The following is an 18,214-nucleotide window of genomic DNA, read 5'->3' as shown; positions in this document are numbered from 1 at the left end:
GTTTACCAAAACAGCCTTACCAAAGAACCCTTGAAGAATTCTCTTTCTTAAGTGTGGACTACTGTTATGCCCTTGAACAAGACAATCCCTAACCTGCTTTGCTTCTGGGGTGCTGCTATGTGTTTCTTCCAGCCACTCCGTGAGTGTTTGGTATCCTGGTAGGTGGGATTTAAAGTACAGAAAGCAAAAAGATAAATAATACAAAAACATCCATTGCATAATTTTGTTTGTTTTCATCCTCAGTGCAAAACAATTACAATAAATGTTTTAACCAATGTCTAATGTTTAGTTCTTTCTCTGTGATTTGTCTTTCTCAGGCCACATTAAATGATCGCTCCTCCATCCAAAAGCCTCATCTCTTCTTCCTCCCAGATGTCCCTAGCATTCCTTTTTTCCCACGTGACGCCCATCGACATGACATTGAGGTCTTGGAGGCCAACTATCCCATAATCCTCGCAGAGTTCCAAGCGGTCTACCAGAGAGGCATTGATCCGAAGATGGGCTGGACTGGCCTGGGACCCAAGGTAAACTCCCAGTGAGCATGTACCTGTTCAACACCTTTTAATTGTTCCTTCCTCATTTCCTTGATTTATTCACTGATCTAACCTGATTGGACAATTAGGTGAAAGCAAAGGTTCTCTTACATAGCTTTCACAGATCCAGTCATGTCACATCAGTGAGTTCTTCCAAAACAGAGGGAGATGGAATACATTTTTTATGTTTCCATAGCCTCTGGCCCTGCACTACTAGTCCCACCCTACACACACATATTTGAAATTCGGCGTAAGTCATTCACTTCAAATGGAGGCAGTCTGCACCGTTGCAGTCAAACTCCAACTATGCTTTGGTGCCGCAAGTTTGCACTTCTAACTCTTGCTATGCCACAATCCACGGGAAATTGATTTAAAGGGGGCTGAACTGACTCGCTACCCAATTGTTGGTCCAATTCGCTTCGACCAGCTGACCTGGTGTGCGACCTTGGCAAAGCTGGTTCGACATTGGACATCTATGGGGCTAGTTAGTAGTGATGGGGGGAAAAAAATCTATACAGTTACATGTTGGGATATTATTTTTGACGATATATCGTATTGTTTTGACAATATCGCAAAATTATTTTTGCGCTAGTTTGCTGTTCCTGCACCAAAACTCCAGTATTTTTCCTTCAAAGCTTGTTCTCCATCTTCTTTTTGAACAGGGAGCCAATTCGTTTTCAGCACTTTTATTTTCATAACTGATCAAAACTCCTTATCTCATGGCTCTCACTTGTCCCTCTGCAGACATATGGTGAGCAATACGTTTGAAACATCGAATCAATATATAATCACAGTATTGAATCGATATACATATAGAATAAACAAAATCGCAATACATATCGTATCGGCACCTAGGTATTGTGATATCGTATCTTAAGGTCCCTGGCAATCCCAGCCTTACTAGTTAAGGACGGTCAATAAATTATACAATGTAAATGGGACAATATTTTCATGTTGCACACCTTTTAGTTTACTCAATTAATGTTCAATATTTACATACATTTCTACAATTTATAGTTGGTTTGACTACAATTTACAATTTCAGTACCACAATCAACAATACAGACAGATTTTTATACTCAATCAAAACAATAACAGCTGTCATTAACACATTCATCACCAGAATCCTAAACTGCCCTAGAGGCACTAGGGAATCAAATCAGATCAAATTTATTTATATAGCACTTCTTACATCAGCTGATATATCAAAGTGCTGTACAGAAACCCAGCCTAAAACCCCAAACAGCAAGCAATGCAGGTGTAGAAGCACAGTGGCTAGGAAAAACTCCCTAGAAAGGCCAAAACCTAGGAAGAAACCTAGAGAGGAACCAGGCAATGAGGGGTGGCCAGTCCTCTTCTGGCTGTGCCGGGTGGAGATTATAGCAGAACATGGCCAAGATGTTCAAATGTTCATAAATGACCAGCATGGTCAAATAATAGTAATCACAGTGAACAGGTCAGGGTTCCATAGCCGCAGGCAGAACAGTTGAAACTGGAGCAGCAGCACGGCCAGGTGGACTGGGACAACAAGGAGTCATCACGCCAGGTAGTCCTGAGGCATGGTCCTAGGGCTCAGGTCCTCCGAGAGAGAGAGAGAAAGAAAGAGAGAATTAGAGAGAGCATACTTAAATTCACACAGGACACCGGATAAGACAGGAGAAATACTCTAGATATAATAGACTGACCCTAGCCCCCAACACATAAACTACTGCAGCATAAATACTGGAGGCTGAGACGGGAGGGGTCAGGATACACTGTGGCCCCATCCGATGATACCCCCAGACAGGGCCAAACAGGCAGGATATAACCCCACCCACTTTGCCGAAGCACAGCCCCCACACCACTAGAGGGATATCTTCAACCACCAACTTACCCTCCTGAGACAAGGCCGAGTATAGCCCACAAAGATCTCCGCCATGGGACAACACAAGGGGGGGCACCAACCCAGACAGGAAGACCACGTCAGTGACTCAACCCACTCAAGTGATGCACCCCTCCTAGGGACAGCATGGAAGAGCACCAGTAAGCCACTCAGCCCCTGTAATAGGGTTAGAAGCAGAGAATCCCAGTGGAGAGAGGGGAACCGGCTAGGCAGAGACAGCAAGGGCGGTTCATTGCTCCAGTGCCTTTCCGTTCACCTTCACACTCCTGGGCCAGACTACACTCAATCATAGGACCTACTGAAGAGATGAGTCTTCAAAAAAGACAAAGGTTGAGACCGAGTCTGCGTCTCTTACATGGGTAGGCAGACCATTCCATAAAAATGGAGCTCTATAGGGGAAAGCCCTGCCTCCAGCTGTTTACTTAGAAATTCTAGGGACAATTAGGAGGCCTGCGTCGTGACCGTAGCGTACGTGTAGTTATGTACGGCAGGACCAAATCGGAAAGATACGTAGGAGCAAACCCATGTAATGCTTTGTAGGTTAGCAGTAAAACCTTGAAATCAGCCCTTGCCTTAACAGGAAGCCAGTGTATGGAGGCTAGCACTGGAGTAATATGATAACATTTTGGGGTTCTAGTCAGGATTCTAGCAGCCGTATTTAGCACTAACTGAAGTTTATTTAAAAGATGTAAAGAGCCTTGCAGGCCATTCCAAAACTGGGGGGCATGAAAACTGAGACTACAGGGACCTCAAGAATTAACCAACCTGTCTTTCTACAGATCTCACTCCTTAATATACTATGCATCTGATCTATCATGTCTTTAATATCTCAATGTTTAACATCTTTGATGCAGGCAATGGGACAATGGTCACTGAGCTCATTAGCAAATATTCCATTGGCTATATACTTATGAGGGGGCATTAGTCAGAATAATATCTAAAAGAGTAGATTTATCAGGGTGTTTAAAGTTGGGGCAGGTTGGTTGAGTTATCAGCGGAGTTAAGTTTAGCTCAGTACAAATATATGTTAGTCTATCTGACACTGGCATCAACCAATCCAGGTTAAGATCACCTGTTATTAATAATTCAGATTTAGCATACTTAGATGGCAAGTCAGACAATTTGCTAAGAACACATGGGGGAGCCAAGGGAGGGTGATAAATTCCCACTAGCGTTAGCTGGGGATTACTACCAAAGTCTACATTAAGTACTAGACATTCAAACTGCTTAGGGCAGAGGTGGAAATAGACCCATAAATATTTAAGTTGTTCTTTATGAATATGGCGACACCCCCAACTCTGGCAGACCTATAAACATTAGAACCCGTCAGAGTCCGGCACAGTTATATTTAACCAAGACTGAGTAATTATCAGAATGTTTGTTGGTTTGAGAAGGCAGAATTACTATAAAATCAATTTTCAAAATCAAACTGTTGGTATTTACATGAATCAGTCCAAAGCTACAGCTGCGGAATTTCAGATCAGATTGTTTAGTATATTTGCAATATTAGAACTTAGCAATCTAGCTCTTCTTCTATTCAGGTGTAAGCCATCCCTTTTTGAGAACTGAGGTTGCTCACAAAATAAATCAAAGTTGTCGATAAAATCCAACACTTTTCCCGGTCAGAGTTTTGATACAGTGGCTTGCGAAAGTATTCACCCCCTTGGCATTTTTCCTATTTTGTTGCCTTACATCCTGGAATTAAAATAGGTTTTTGGGGGGGTTTGTATTATTTCATTGGCACAACATGCCTACCACTTTGAAGATGCAACATATTTTTTATTGTGAAACAAACAAGAAATAAGACAAAAATTTGGAAAACTTGAGCGTACATAACTATTCACCCCCCAAAGGCAATACTTTGTAAAGCCACTTTTTGCAGCAATTACAGCTGCAAGTCTCTTGGGGTATGTCTCTATAAGCTTGGCACATCTAGCCATTGGGATTTTTGCCCATTCTTCAAGGAAAAACTGCACCAGCTCCTTCAAGTTGGATGGGTTCCTGCTGGTGTACAGCAATCTTTAAGTCATACCACAGATTCTCAATTGGATTGAGGTCTGGGCTTTGACTAGGCCATTCCAAGACATTTAATGTTTCCCCTTAAACCACTTGAGTGTTGTATTAGCAGTATGCTCAGGGTCATTGTCCTGCTGCAAGGTGAACCTCCATCCAGTCTCAAATCTCTGGAATACTGAAACAGGTTTCCCTCAAGAATTTCTCTGTATTTAGTGCCATCCATCATTCCTTCAATTCTGACCAGTTTCCCAGTCCCTGCCGATGAAAAACATCCCCACAGCATGATGCTGCCACCACCATGCTTCACTTTGGGGATGTTGTTCTTGGGGTGATGAGAGGTGTTGGGTTTGTGCCAGACGTAGCACTTACCTTGATGACTAAAAAGCTACATTTTAGTCTCATCTGACCAGAGTACCTTCTTCCATATGTTTGGGGAGTCTCCCACGTGCATTTTGGTGAACACTTAAAGGAATGGCTTTTTTCTGGACACTCTTCTGTAAAGCCCAGCTCTGTGGAGTGTACGGCTAAAGTTGTCCTATGGACAGATACTCCAGTCTCCGCTGTGGAGCTTTGCAGCTCCTTCAGGGTTATCGTTGGTCTCTTTGTTGCCTCTCTGATTAATGCCCTCTTCGCCTGGTCCGTGAGTTTTTGTTGGCGGCCCTCTCTTGGCAGGTTTGTTGTGGTGCGACATTCTTTCCATTTTTTTATAATGATTTAATGGTGCTCCATGGGATGTTTGAGTTTATTTTATTTTTACAGGGACAGTGCACATTAATCAACGTTTCAGTAAAAGTGCCGGTTTTAGCCAGCCGGCTAATTTTCAACCGCAGTCCCTGGGCAGGTTATTAAAAACAATTACAATATAGACAATCATAGGACAAGCAAGACATAGCATACAGACAGAGCAACATAGGACAAGCAAGATGTAGCATACAGACAGAGCAACATAGAACAAAAAGCAACAAGACAAAATCCATAAAAACAACAAAGTGTTTCCACACCTCACAAGCTACAGACAACAGACAACATGGAAAGCGGCAATACACAGCTAGGGATTATGTTCACAAATCTGATTGACCTTTAGCCATGTCTTCATGCATTTTGTGAAAGTGTGATATGTGGTGCAGTTATGTGTGTCTGATGGCAGTGTATTCCAGACATGGGACGCTCTCACAGAGAAAGCGGATTTACTAAAGGTGCTTTTCCTTAAGGGAACTATACAGTCACCTCTCATGGCAGACCTTGTGGATCTGCTGCCATATGTTTGGATTTTCTGTTTAACAAAAATACTGAGTGGAGGGGGAGCTAGGCCATTTAGGATCTTGAATACAAGACATGCGTCGGTGTATTGCACCAGATTTTCCCAACTCAGGAGCTCATGCTTTCTGAGGATGTAACAGTGATGATGGCTATTGGGCTTCCTATCGAGCACTTTGAGAGCCTGTTTGTAGACAGACTGAATAGGTTTTAATGTTGTATAGCAAGCTTGGGTCCAACTAGTCAAGCAGTATGTTAAGAGGGGGAGTATCATCGATTTGAAGTACAGTCTTGCTACCTCTGTGGTCAAACAATTTCGTATAAATCGGAAATTAGCTAGGTTGAATTTGGTTATTTGAATTACCTTTTTCACATGCTTTTTAAAAGAGAGGTTGGAATCAAGTATGATTCCAAGGTACTTAAAATCAGATACCACCTGGAGCTTCTCCCCTGACACATAGACATCTGGCTCAGTAGCATCTGTTGCCCTCTTTGTGAAGAACATGCAAACAGTTTTTTTCACATTGAGATGCAAACACAAGTCACTGAGCCACTATGTAACCTGGACCATTACAGTAGTGAGTTCTTGTGCAGCTTGTTGTTTGCTCCTTGCATGCATATATATCACCTGCATACATTTGAACTTCAGACCCAGTGCAGACGGAAGGCAGATCATTAATGTACAGGCTGAACAAGAAGGGCCCCAGTATTGACCCTTGGGGCACGCCCACATTACATTTACATTTTAGTCATTTAGCAGACGCTCTTATCCAGAGCGACTTACAGTAGTGAATGCATACATTTCATAAAAAAAAATTCTGTGCTGGCCCCCCGTGGGAATCGAACACACAACCCTGGTGTTGCAAACACCATGCTCTACCAACTGAGCTACAGGGAAGGCTATCATAGCTAAGAGTGGGCGACAGCTCATTGCTCACTCTGACACACTGAGTTCTGCCTTCAAGGTATGATTTCATCCATCTCAAGGCATCGGGGGAAAAGTTGAACTTGGACAATTTTGTGATGAGAATCTCATGGTTAACAGTATCGAAAGCCTTCCTTAGGTCCAGAAACACAGCCCCAACAACGCCCCCTTTGTCCATCTTGGACTTCACATTTTCCAGAAGAAAGCAGTTGGCCGTTTCTGTGGAGTGTTTCGCTCTGAAGCCAAACTGCATGGAGTGTAATGTGAAGGGGCTGTTGTTGAGGTGGGAAATCAGTTGTTCTGCTACACACTTTTCAACAACCTTCGACACTACAGGTAGTATACTAATGGGCCTGTAGTTACTCACGTCAGCAGGGTCGCCCGATTTTAAGATGGCCGTTATTATGGCTGACTTCCATACCCTTGGAAACACCCCCAGACCAATAGATGTGTTGGTGACCTTAGTAATGGGGCCAATGAGTGACTCTTTGTAGTTTTTAAGAAAGGTAGAGTCCAGCCCAAACACATCTTTGGATTTAGAGTTCTTTAGTGAGCTAATCACCTTGTTCACCTTTGACTCAGAAACCTCCCTTATGATGAAGACAGGTTGAGCGTCATTCACTAGCACTGAGCCCAATAAACCAGTGGAGGGGTTCTGTGTCAGTACCTTGACAGAGTCAATAAAGTAGGAATTGAAGGCTATTGCTATTTCGACTGCATCCTGTGTTAGATTGTTATTCACCATGATTTCTAGTCTTTTTGCAGTGTTACTATGGTCTTTCCCTGTTAACTTTTTTAGATTCTCCCAGATCAATTTAGAATTTCCCTTTGCCTCACCAATTATGTTAATAAAAAATTAAAAAGTTTGCCTTGGCCTGTCTGATTTCTTTCATCACCTTATTTCTCAACATGGTAAACCTACGTCTGTCATGCTCTAATTTGGATTTTAGGGCTGTTTTTAGAGCATAATCTCGTTCTTTCATCAATTTCCAAATTTCTCCATTTAGCCAAGGAAGAGTGCTCTTTTGGCCAGGTTTGGATTTGATTTTCTTTAGGAAACCATTTATTGTAGCCTGGATTGTGGATAGAAAAACCTCACTATCAGCTTCCACGTCTGTATAGGACAATGAGATCATTCCAGTTAATTCCATTAATTGCGTTTTCAAAATAGTTTATAGTTGATCCGGCTTTCTAACAGTAGAGAGCTTAAACCTGCTCTTAGACAACTTTCAAAGTTTCGGATAATTTTTTTTAACCCAACCCTGATCTGTACTTCTCCACAACGTTGTCCCTGACCTGTTTGGAGAGCTCCTTTAACTTCATGGTGTCGCTTGCTTGGTGGTGCACCTTGCTTAGTGGTGTTGCAGACTCTGGGGCCTTTCAGAACAGGTATGTATATACACTTGAAGTCGGAAATTTACATACATCTTAGCCAAATACATTTAAACCCAGTTTTTCACAATTCCTGACATTTAATCCTAATAACAATTCCCTGTCTTAGGTCAGTTAGGATCACCACTTTATTTTAAGAATGTGAAATGTCATTATGTGATAATGTGAAATAATAGTAGAAATAATGATTTATTTCAGCTTTTATTTCTTTCATCACATTTCCAGTGGGTCAGAAGTTTACATACCCTCAATTAGTATTTGGTAGCATTACCTTTAAATTGTTTAACTTGGATCAAATGTTTTGGGTAGCCTTCCACAATATGTTGGGTGAATTTTGGCCCATTCCTCCTGACAGAGCTGGTGTAACTGAGTCAGGTTTGTAGGCCTCCTTGCTCGCACACGCTTTTTCAGTTCTGCTCACACATTTTCTATGGGATTGAGGTCAGGGCTTTGTGATGGCCACTCCAATACTTTGACTTTGTTGTCCTTAAGCCGTTTCGGCACAACTTTGGAAGTATGCTTGGGGTCATTGTCCATTTGGAAGACCCATTTGCAACCAAGCTTTAACTTCCTGACTGATGCCTTGAGATGTTGCTTCAATATATCCACATAATTATCTTCCTCATGATGCCATCTATTTTGTGAAGTGCACCAGTCCCTCCTGCAGCAAAGCACCCCCACAACATGATGCTGCCACCCCCATGCTTCAAGGTTGGGATGTTGTTCTTCGGCTTGCAAGCTCCACCTTTTTCCTCCAAACATAATGATGGTCATTACGGCCAAACAGTTTCTCCAAAAACTACAATCTTTGTCCCCATGTGCAGTTGTAAACCGTAGTTTGGCTTTTTTTATGGCGGTTTTGGAGCGGTGGCTTCTTCCTTGCTGAGCGGCCTTTCAGGTTATGTCGATATAGGACTCGTTTTACTGTGGATATAGATACTTTTGTACCTGTTTCCTCCAGCATCTTCACAAGGTCCTTTGCTGTTGTTCTGGGATTGATTTACACTTTTCGCACCAAAGTACGTTCATATTCTAGGATACAGAACATGTCTCCTTCCTGAGCGGTATGACAGCTGTGTGGTCCCATGGTGTTTATACTTGCGTACTATTGTTTGTACAGATGAACGTGGTACCTTTAGGCGTTTGGGAATTGCTCCCAAGGATGAACCAGACTTGTGTAGGTCTACAATTTTTTTCTGAGGTCTTGGCTGATTTCTTTAGATTTTCCCATGATGTCAAGCAAAGAGGCACTGAGTATGAAGGTAGGCCTTGAAATATATCCACCTGTACACCTCCAATTGACTCAAATGATGTCAATTAGCCTATCAGAAGCTTCTAAAGCCATGACATAATTTTCTGGAATTTTCCAAGCTGTTTAAAGGCACAGTCAACTTCGTGTATGTAAACTTCTAACTAACTGGAATTGTGATACAGTCAATTATAAGTGAATTAATCTGTCTGTAAACAATTGTTGGAAAAATTACTTGTCATGCACAAAGTAGATGTCCTAACCGACTTGCCAAAACTATAGTTTGTTAACAAGAAATGTGTGGAGTGGTTGAAAAATGAGTTTTAATGACTCCAACCTAAGTGTATGTAAACTTCCGACTTCAACTGTATACTGAGGTCATGTGACAGGTGGACTTTATTTAATTAATTCTGTGACTTCTGAAGGTAATTGGTTACACCAGATCTTATTTAGGGGCTTCCGTTAAATTTTTTTATTTTTATTTTGAAACAAGTAATTTTTTTCATTTCACTTCACGAATTTGGACAATTTTGTGTATGTCCATTACATGAAATCCAAATAAAAATAAATTTAAATTGCAGGTAGTAATGCAACAAAATAGGAAAAAGGCCAGGGGGTGAATACTTTTGCAAGGCACTATATCATCCACGAGTCCAGTGCAAATAGCCAGGAGAAGCGATCAACTCCACGACCATATGTTGGGATAGAGCCGGAAAGGACAATCTGCTTTCCAGTAGCCATTAGCCTGTCCCTCAGGTATTCAAAGTCCCATCTCAACTCATCCGATTTCCACAACTTACCCCAAGGCAAACATTTTGACTTTATTAGCCCACACAGCTACAATGATGCACTTTCATGCTAGGTTTAGGACCTGATATTGAAACTTATAGAGACCCCAACTGATGTATAGAACATTCTTAAAATGAACTTCTTTGGTTTAGGGACAAGGATCGTGAAACCTCTGTAACACAATAAATTCATTTGACTTGGTGAAAATGTTTTTTAGACCTAACTTGCTTACCACTTTTTCCATGTGGTTTCTTCCTTCATAGACTCAAAGAAATCATGACCTCTTCCTAAACATTTGGTCAAATTATTCAGAAACTTACCCCTTTGACTCAACTTACCCCACTCTCCCCTAGGCTTTATTGATGAATCAAATAATGACACTCAAATTATAATTATTAAACTAAATACCAGCCTACAAAAGCCACATGGCTACGTCCTCCTTATTTGTATAGTGGAAAAGCATTGAGTCAACATTATCAGAACTATAAAGTTGTCATACGTAAAAGAATGTGCTAATGTGCATGCAGTGCAGCTGTTCAAAACACACAATACAAACAAGTGTGGGTACATGGGTTTGCAATAGCTGTGTTTGAATGTTGCAGTGGTGTGTGTAACATTTATTTAACACAGTTGTGTGTGTGACAAGGCAGGTCTATGTGTCTTTCTCAGGGCCAAGCTGTATTCCCCTTGTACAGCGCAGGCGTGTGTGTAGCAGGGAACTGCCGCTCCTGTCCCTGTACCTACCGCACTCTTCTCTCCTTGCGCACCTTCATAAGTAGCAACTCCCTGGGGGCCGCCGGGTTCTGGCTGCTTGGGCCTGGGGCCACACTAGGGGGAGTGTATGGCCCCACCAATACTCGCCTACGCTGCCACCTCGGTAAGTGAGACAGACATGTTCCAGCCCACATATCATTTGGTCTCAGTATAGTTCTGGACAATTTGGGAAAGTTTTGCTTACATGCTCTCTGTGCATGATTTTGTTCATTAAATGTGCAGTCTAATATTAACGATCATTGAAATGAATGATATAACGTTTGATAAATAAATGCCTCATGAGCTTAGCACAACTAACTCCATCATATCCCAAAAGATATGAAGTTGTTTTACTTCACTGTTTGTTAACAAAGTGTTAGTATGTCAAGTCTGCTATATACAATGCAAATCAGTGTAATTATATGATTGCCATGAATCTATCCTTTTGACACAACTACTTTTAAGGAGTGCAGACCCCACCTCAGTGTGAGCTGGTGGTGGGAGGAGAGCCTCAGTGCTGGTCAGAGGGACACTGCCTCCTGGTGGATGACTCCTTCCTGCACACTGTCTCCCACAATGGTCAGTCAACTCCACCTCCCATAACAAGGCAGTCACTCTCCAAACAAACTCAAGCTGTGCTCAGATTCCAGTTCCCTTTCAGTCAGTCAACTTTGTTATAACATACTATGGGGAGTCACACTCTCGCAACTTGTGTAGAAGAACCTAAAATCCCACCTGGCAAAGCTAATGAAATCCACTCCTCGCTGGAAGCCCCGCCTTCCACAGATGATAAGCGTGAGGCTCGGATTCATTCCTTCAATTATTCCGCTCTTAACCTCAGTGTGAACAGGAATGATTCACGCTACTAAAACAAACAATTGCAACAAGAGACTGTCTTACATTGCACCATCTAAACTGTCCCTTAGTGGTACAGCGTGCTCACCCCTTGGACTTTGAGTGCCAAAGTTTTTATGGTTCTCATGTTTCTTAATGATGAACAATTAGTTAATCTTCGGATTGCTTGACCTGGCTATAGCACTAAGTAAGATGGCTAACCCGACCAAAACAATGAAGGCTAAGAAGCCAGGGTTCGTGACCAAACCCCAATGAATTAAAAGATACTCACGTTTATTGACTTGTATGTTTCAGCTCAGTGCATGCTCAGGCTGCCCACACTTGAATGAGTTTGTGTGCGAGACTAGTGGACGGCGGGCACTGTTCCCCTACTTGTCCACTGCAGGTTCTCTTGACAATCGTGTAGCATTTTTTAGAGGGCTTGGTGTGTCTGATGGTGACTTTCTCTCCCGGGTGCCTGTTCCTCGGCTGAGATTGAGCTGAGGGACGTGGAGATGGGCTCGGTCATTGGTCGGGTTGAATGTCTTCCGGCTCCTGTGCGCTCTGTTACCGGTTACGGTCCAAAGTAGACTTTCGTAACCAATTTAGCTAACAAGCACTGCATAGCGTGCTAGCCAGGTTAGCTAACTCGCAGATTTGGGCTAGCTATTCAGGCTTCCTAATGGTGGAATTGCTTGGGTAGCTTTCTTGTTTAGTATACATAGCTACAGTGGTTGCTCCTTTAAAAGGTGTGTCATACTGCAGCACACCTTGCAGGCTGCTGTGACATTCTGTGGCACGTTATCTAATTGTCAGCCATTTTTTCTGTTAATGCAAGTTAGTGCTAGTTTGATCTTTGAGAAGCATTTGATAGTCTTCCATATTGCAGGCACGCAGGAGACCGGGGTTCAATTCCCCGACGGGGAGGAAGGAGTAGGCTGTCCTTGTAATTAAGAATTTCTTCTTATCTGATTCCATATGTGTTATTTCATAGTTGTGATGTCTTCACTATTATTCTACAATGTAGAAAATAGTAAAAATAAAGAAAATCCTGGAATGAGTAGGTGTGTCCAAACTTTTGACTGGTACTTGCTTAATTAATTTGATTAATATTATGGTGTTTCTATTCCATGTAAAAAATGAAAAACCCTCTGGGTAAATTCAGAGCATTTTGCTCTCGGAGCGCGGGCTGAGGAATAGGGTTGATTTGAGCGTTCTGGCCTTACAACGGCAGTCAAGCACCCAAGCTAATGTTGGCTAGCTTGCTAGCTACTTCCAGACACAAATAAGACCACTCTGATCATTTTACTCGCCCTAGCAGAGCTGGTTAGGCAGTTTTCGTGTTAACCAGAGCGTTGGTGACTAACTGTGCTGCTGGAAACAATTTAATTACGTTTTTGCTGCCACCCGCCATATTCAACGGGTGTTAAATACTCATAAATTCATTATTCTGCACTCTGGTACACTCAGACGAGAGTGCTCTGAAATCGGAGTAGATAGCCAGAGTGAATTTACAAAAGCACCCTAACGTCCATTGAGAACGAACAACGACTATACCATTTAGCTAAGCTAAGAATGACGGGAATAATCAAGTAAATAAACGTTGGGTAGTTAGATAGCCTATATATAGTTAATATACTGTCAAGTTTGATGTATTACTACTAACGTTAGGTAGATAGCTAACATACTGGTACATACTGCTGTAATGATATGCTATGTGGTTTGTAAGGACAGCGTAGCTAACAAATTGTCAGCCAACATAACGTGTAAGGTAACTTATTTGAAAAGTCATTACTTTATTATATTGAGTAGCAAGCTACCACGAGGACGCGCTCTATCGACTCTGCGGCTTGAGCATGCTTTTGGTTCACACTCGATAGCGCTCTGGACTTCGGGCAAGAAGGTTGAGGGTTCGAAACCTGCTACCTGTTTGTTTCATTTGAAGTTGTGCACAATTATCCGTTTATTATTTGGTTTATATTGTCCATTCATTGTCAGTTAGAGACACAGTAGTGCATTGGGACCCAAAAGCATAATCAGTGCTCTAACTCCCCCTTGGTCGTTAGGGCAAATTTGGTCTGTGATAGGACGGTGGGTTTTCATACCTAGCTCGGCTATTAGACTATTCTTTAGTAAAGGTTGAAGAGTCTATTGTTCAGCTATTAGCCTCCCTCCCCAACTTGCAACAAATGGATGTCTTTTGGTCGAGAGCAAAACTTTTATTTCAAATCAAAAATAATTGTTCTGAAATCAAAAACGAGGCTTCAAATAAAAAAAAAAAGTGCAATCAAATATTTTGTAATGGAGTGCATCACTTTATGCATTTTTTTCACCCAAAATATTTTGAGAACAAAAAATGTATTTGAAAACAAAACTTTCATTTCACTATCAACCACCCTCAGTTGTGGCCATTTTTTGAGTGTCAGTTTGGCTACAACCAATACTGTTCAGCCTTTCTTTCCAACACAAAGGAAGTCATAGCGGACACCTACGAAGGACTGTGTGATGATGGCATCTCAGCTAAGCAGCACTGGGCGTTCTTCCGTCCAACTTCTACATAGCTAGAAGTAAGCTCCTACGATTCAGTGTCGGTTCATAACATTCTACTATATTACATACATACATACATACCATAGAATGATAAATCATGCAATATTATTCTCAAGCTAACCAAAAACATTTAGTTACCCATGCCTATTCGCCATTTTCAGTTGAATTCATCTAACTTTCTTTCATGGCAACTCATAAGCAGGCCATGTCCTATTTGTTTCATAGTTGATATATAATCATATTTCATGACAGTGTAACGGTTAGCTTTTTTTACAGAACGATGAAACAACACAATATGTCTATCAGGGAATGCTATTCTGATATGTCAAAAGAAGAGTTAGACCAGAAAGAAAGGGCCATTAAGACAAGGATGCCCCATGGGGGCTTTAGAATGGTCAAAGGAAGTCTCCAAGCAATGGGCCATCGTGTACAATGGCGATGAGTTAGGGAGTCATTGCAGCATGTAGATGGTGCAGGTAAACTCAGCAAAAAAAGAAACGTCCTCTCACTGTCAACTGCGTTTATTTTCAGCAAACTTAACGTGTAAATATTTGTATGAACATAACAAGATTCAACAACTGAGACATAAACTGAACAAGTTCCACAGACATGTGACTAACAGAAATGGAATAATGTGTCCCTGAACAAAGGGGGGGTCAAAAGTAACAGTCAGTATCTGTTGTGGCCACCTGCTACATTAAGTACTGCAGTGCATCTCCTCCTCATGGTCTGCACCAGATTTGCCAGTTCTTGCTGTGAGATGTTACCCCACTCTTCCACTAAGGACCTGCAAGTTCCCGGACATTTCTGGGGGGAATGGCCCTAGCCCTCAGCCTCTGATCCAACACATCCCAGACATGCTCAATGGGATTGAGATCCGGGCTCTTCGCTGGCCATGGCAGAACACTGACATTCCTGTCTTGCAGGAAATCACGCACAGAACGAGCAGTATGGCTGGTGGCACTGTCATGCTGGAGGGTCATGTCAGGATGAGCCTGCAGGAAGGGTACCACATGAGGGAGGAGGATGTCTTCCCTGTAACGCACAGCGTTGATATAGCCTGCAATGACAACAAGCTCAGTCCGATGATGCTGTGACACACCGCCCCAGACCATGACGGACCCTCCACCTCCAAATCGATCCCGCTCCTCGATGATAAACATGAATCTGACCATCACCCCTGGTGAGACAAAACCACGACTCATCAGTGAAGAGCACTTTCTGCCAGTCCTGTCTGGTCCAGCGACGATGGGTTTGTGCCCATAGGCGACATTGTTGCCAGTAGGCCTGCTTTACAACAGGCCTACAAGCCCTCAGTCCAGCCTCTCTCAGCCTATTGCGGACAGTCTGAGCACTGATGGAGGGATTGCCCGTTCCTGGTGTAACTCGGGCAGTTGTTGTTGCCATCCTGTACCTGTCCCGCAGGTGTGATGTTTGGATGTACCGATCCTGTGCAAGTGTTGTTACACGTGGTCTGCCACTGCGAGGATGATCAGCTGTCCGTCCTGCCTTCCTGTAGCGCTGTCTTAGATGTCTCACAGTACGGACATTGCAATTTATTGCCCTGGCCACATCTGCAGTCCTCATGCCTCCTTGCAGCATGCCTAACGCACCTTCACGCAGATGAGCAGGGACCCTGGGGAATCTTTCTTTTGGTGTTTTTCAGTAGTCAGTAGAAAGGCCTCTTTACTGTCCTAAGTTTTCATAACTGTGACCTTAATTGCTTACCGTCTGTAAGCTGTTAGTATTTTTGACATGTCTTAACGCCAATTCCAGAGGTGCATGTTCATTAATTGTTTATGGTTCATTGAACAAGCATGGGAAACAGTGTTTAAACCCTTTACAATGAAGATCTGTGAAGTTATTTAGATTTTTACTAATTATCTTTGAAAGACAGGGTCCTGAAAAGGGACGTTTCTTTTTTTTTGCTGAGTTTATCATTGCCAGAATGATCCAGCTTCGTTGCATTGCTCGGCAAAAATACTCTGTTCCTGCTCCCCTGTCTCTCGTCCACATTGATTCAATAAAAAACAAAATGTGTATGGGTGAAGAGAGGGTTGGTTTTACAGGTTTACTCATTCTGGATTGTCAGTACTCCATCTGTTCTTGGCTGTTGTTGCAAGGTACGTCATGAGTTAGGGAGATGGTCTGATGGTCTTAGTGACAACGGACCTAGATATAGGGGGAGGTTTTAGTGGGTGGAATATTAGGACAATTGGACGTTTACAAAGTTGCAGCTACAGTATGCTTAACAGTGCAAATTATTATGGTACAGCTATATGGACACTTAATCATCATGGTGCTTTTTAATGGTAAGTTTACAAACATTGGTTGTGGTAAGTATAATTGAAACTTGGGTATCATTATGGTAAGTGGGGAAATAAAATATAATTGGCAGATCATAAAAAAGAAGATACATTTTTACATGGCTGAAAGAATAAAATATATATTGTTTACAGGAAACTCGTTCTACAAATATAGATGAGGTTGGGTGGAAAAAGGACAGGGAGGGAGAAATATATTTTTGACATGGGCAAAAACTCAAAAGGGGTGATTGTATTAATTAGTATAAATGTTGATCCGATTGTGCGAACTGCGAACAGATCCAAATAATGATGATCCACACTTTTTCAAAAATATATATAATCTATTGAGCTCACAAGCAACGAAATAATCTATTATTATGGTGGGAGATTTTAATATGGTTTTAAGTACCTCAATGGATCATAAAGGAAATCATTCTACAAACTATCACCCTCAAGCACTACATTAGAACTAACGGATATATGGAGGTTGAAAAACCCTGACCTAGTGAGATATGCATGGAGGAGGCTTAATCAAGCTAGCCGTCTTGATTACTTCCTAGTCTCGTTCTAGCTGGCATCAAAACTAAAAAGAGTACTAATCGGAGACCAAATGCGATCGGACCACCATCTAATTGGCCTCCCAATAACTCTTACAGAATTTCCACGTGGACGGGGATATTGGAAATTTAATCAAAGCCTATTGGATGACAATTTGTTCTTAACTAAGACAAAATACTTCATAATTGACTTTTTTTGTACAACATAGGTACAGCAGATCCCATTATTGTATGGGACACTTTCAAATGTACTTTTAGAGACCATTCAATACAATACTCATCATTAAAACGAAAGCAGTTTAGCTCAAAAGAGATTAGACTAATAATGGAAATAGAGGAAGTAACAGCGCAGGTACATGGTAATGGAAACTGTACTATCGAGGCACAAAATGTTTAGAGAAAAAACTAAAAGAAATGGAGGTACTTACTCAAGAATGATCAAGTGTAATGTCTTACAAAAATAAAGCGAATTGGATGGAAAATGGTGAAAAATGCACACCTTTTCTTGAATCTTCAACATAGTGTATTCTACCAAAAAGTATTTACAGAAACTTGTTACAAATGGAGTTATCATGATTCACTAAATTATATTTTGAAAGAGGAAGCAAAATATTTTAAGCATGTTTTCCTTTCCTAATAATAATAATAATAATAATAATAATAATAATGTCAAATTAACAAATTTACAGAAAGACCTGTGTGAAGGCCAACTTACAGAAGAGGAACTTTTTGAGGCATTAAAATCTTTTCAGTCTGGAAAAACACCAGGTCTTGACGGAATACCTGTAGAGGTATATCAGAACTTTTTTGATGTACTCAAAGATTCTTTATTAGCATGCTTTAATTACTCTTATACAAATGGTAGACTTTTGGGTACTCAACAAGAAGGTCTGATTTCATTACTACTAAAACAGGAGCCAGGTGGTAAGTATAAAGATCCAGTCCATTTAAAAAACTAGATGCCTCTAACACTTCAATGTTGTGATGTGAAAATCCTGGCGAAATGCATAGCACATAGTAGAATAAAAAAGGTTTTACCAGATTTTGTTCATGCTGATTATACAGTTTTTTTACAAGGTTGATTTATTGGAGATAGACGACAATTACTTGAAACAATTGAACATTATGAAACATCGAAGATACCAGGTCTGGTCTTCATAGCAGATTTTGA

The 18,214-nt window shown here is 41.5% G+C and overlaps 1 protein-coding gene across 2 annotated transcripts in view; it reads left to right on the top strand.

The window, feature by feature from the left end:
* LOC115192102 (aspartate beta-hydroxylase domain-containing protein 2-like) overlaps positions 1–18,214 on the top strand; it is a 74,960-nt gene that overhangs the window by 43,095 nt on the left and 13,651 nt on the right. For both annotated transcript variants that reach the window (XM_029750233.1, XM_029750234.1), the window contains exons 3-5: positions 318–524; positions 10,713–10,920; positions 11,262–11,375. In XM_029750233.1, coding sequence (XP_029606093.1) covers positions 318–524; positions 10,713–10,920; positions 11,262–11,375 — 529 coding nt within the window. The remainder of the gene's footprint in view (positions 1–317; positions 525–10,712; positions 10,921–11,261; positions 11,376–18,214) is intronic.

This window comes from Salmo trutta, chromosome 4, assembly GCF_901001165.1.
Source record: "Salmo trutta chromosome 4, fSalTru1.1, whole genome shotgun sequence".
NCBI classification, from domain to species: Eukaryota; Metazoa; Chordata; class Actinopteri; order Salmoniformes; family Salmonidae; genus Salmo; species Salmo trutta.
Note: the sequence above shows the minus strand (reverse complement) of the source record. Positions and strands in the feature narration are given on the sequence as shown.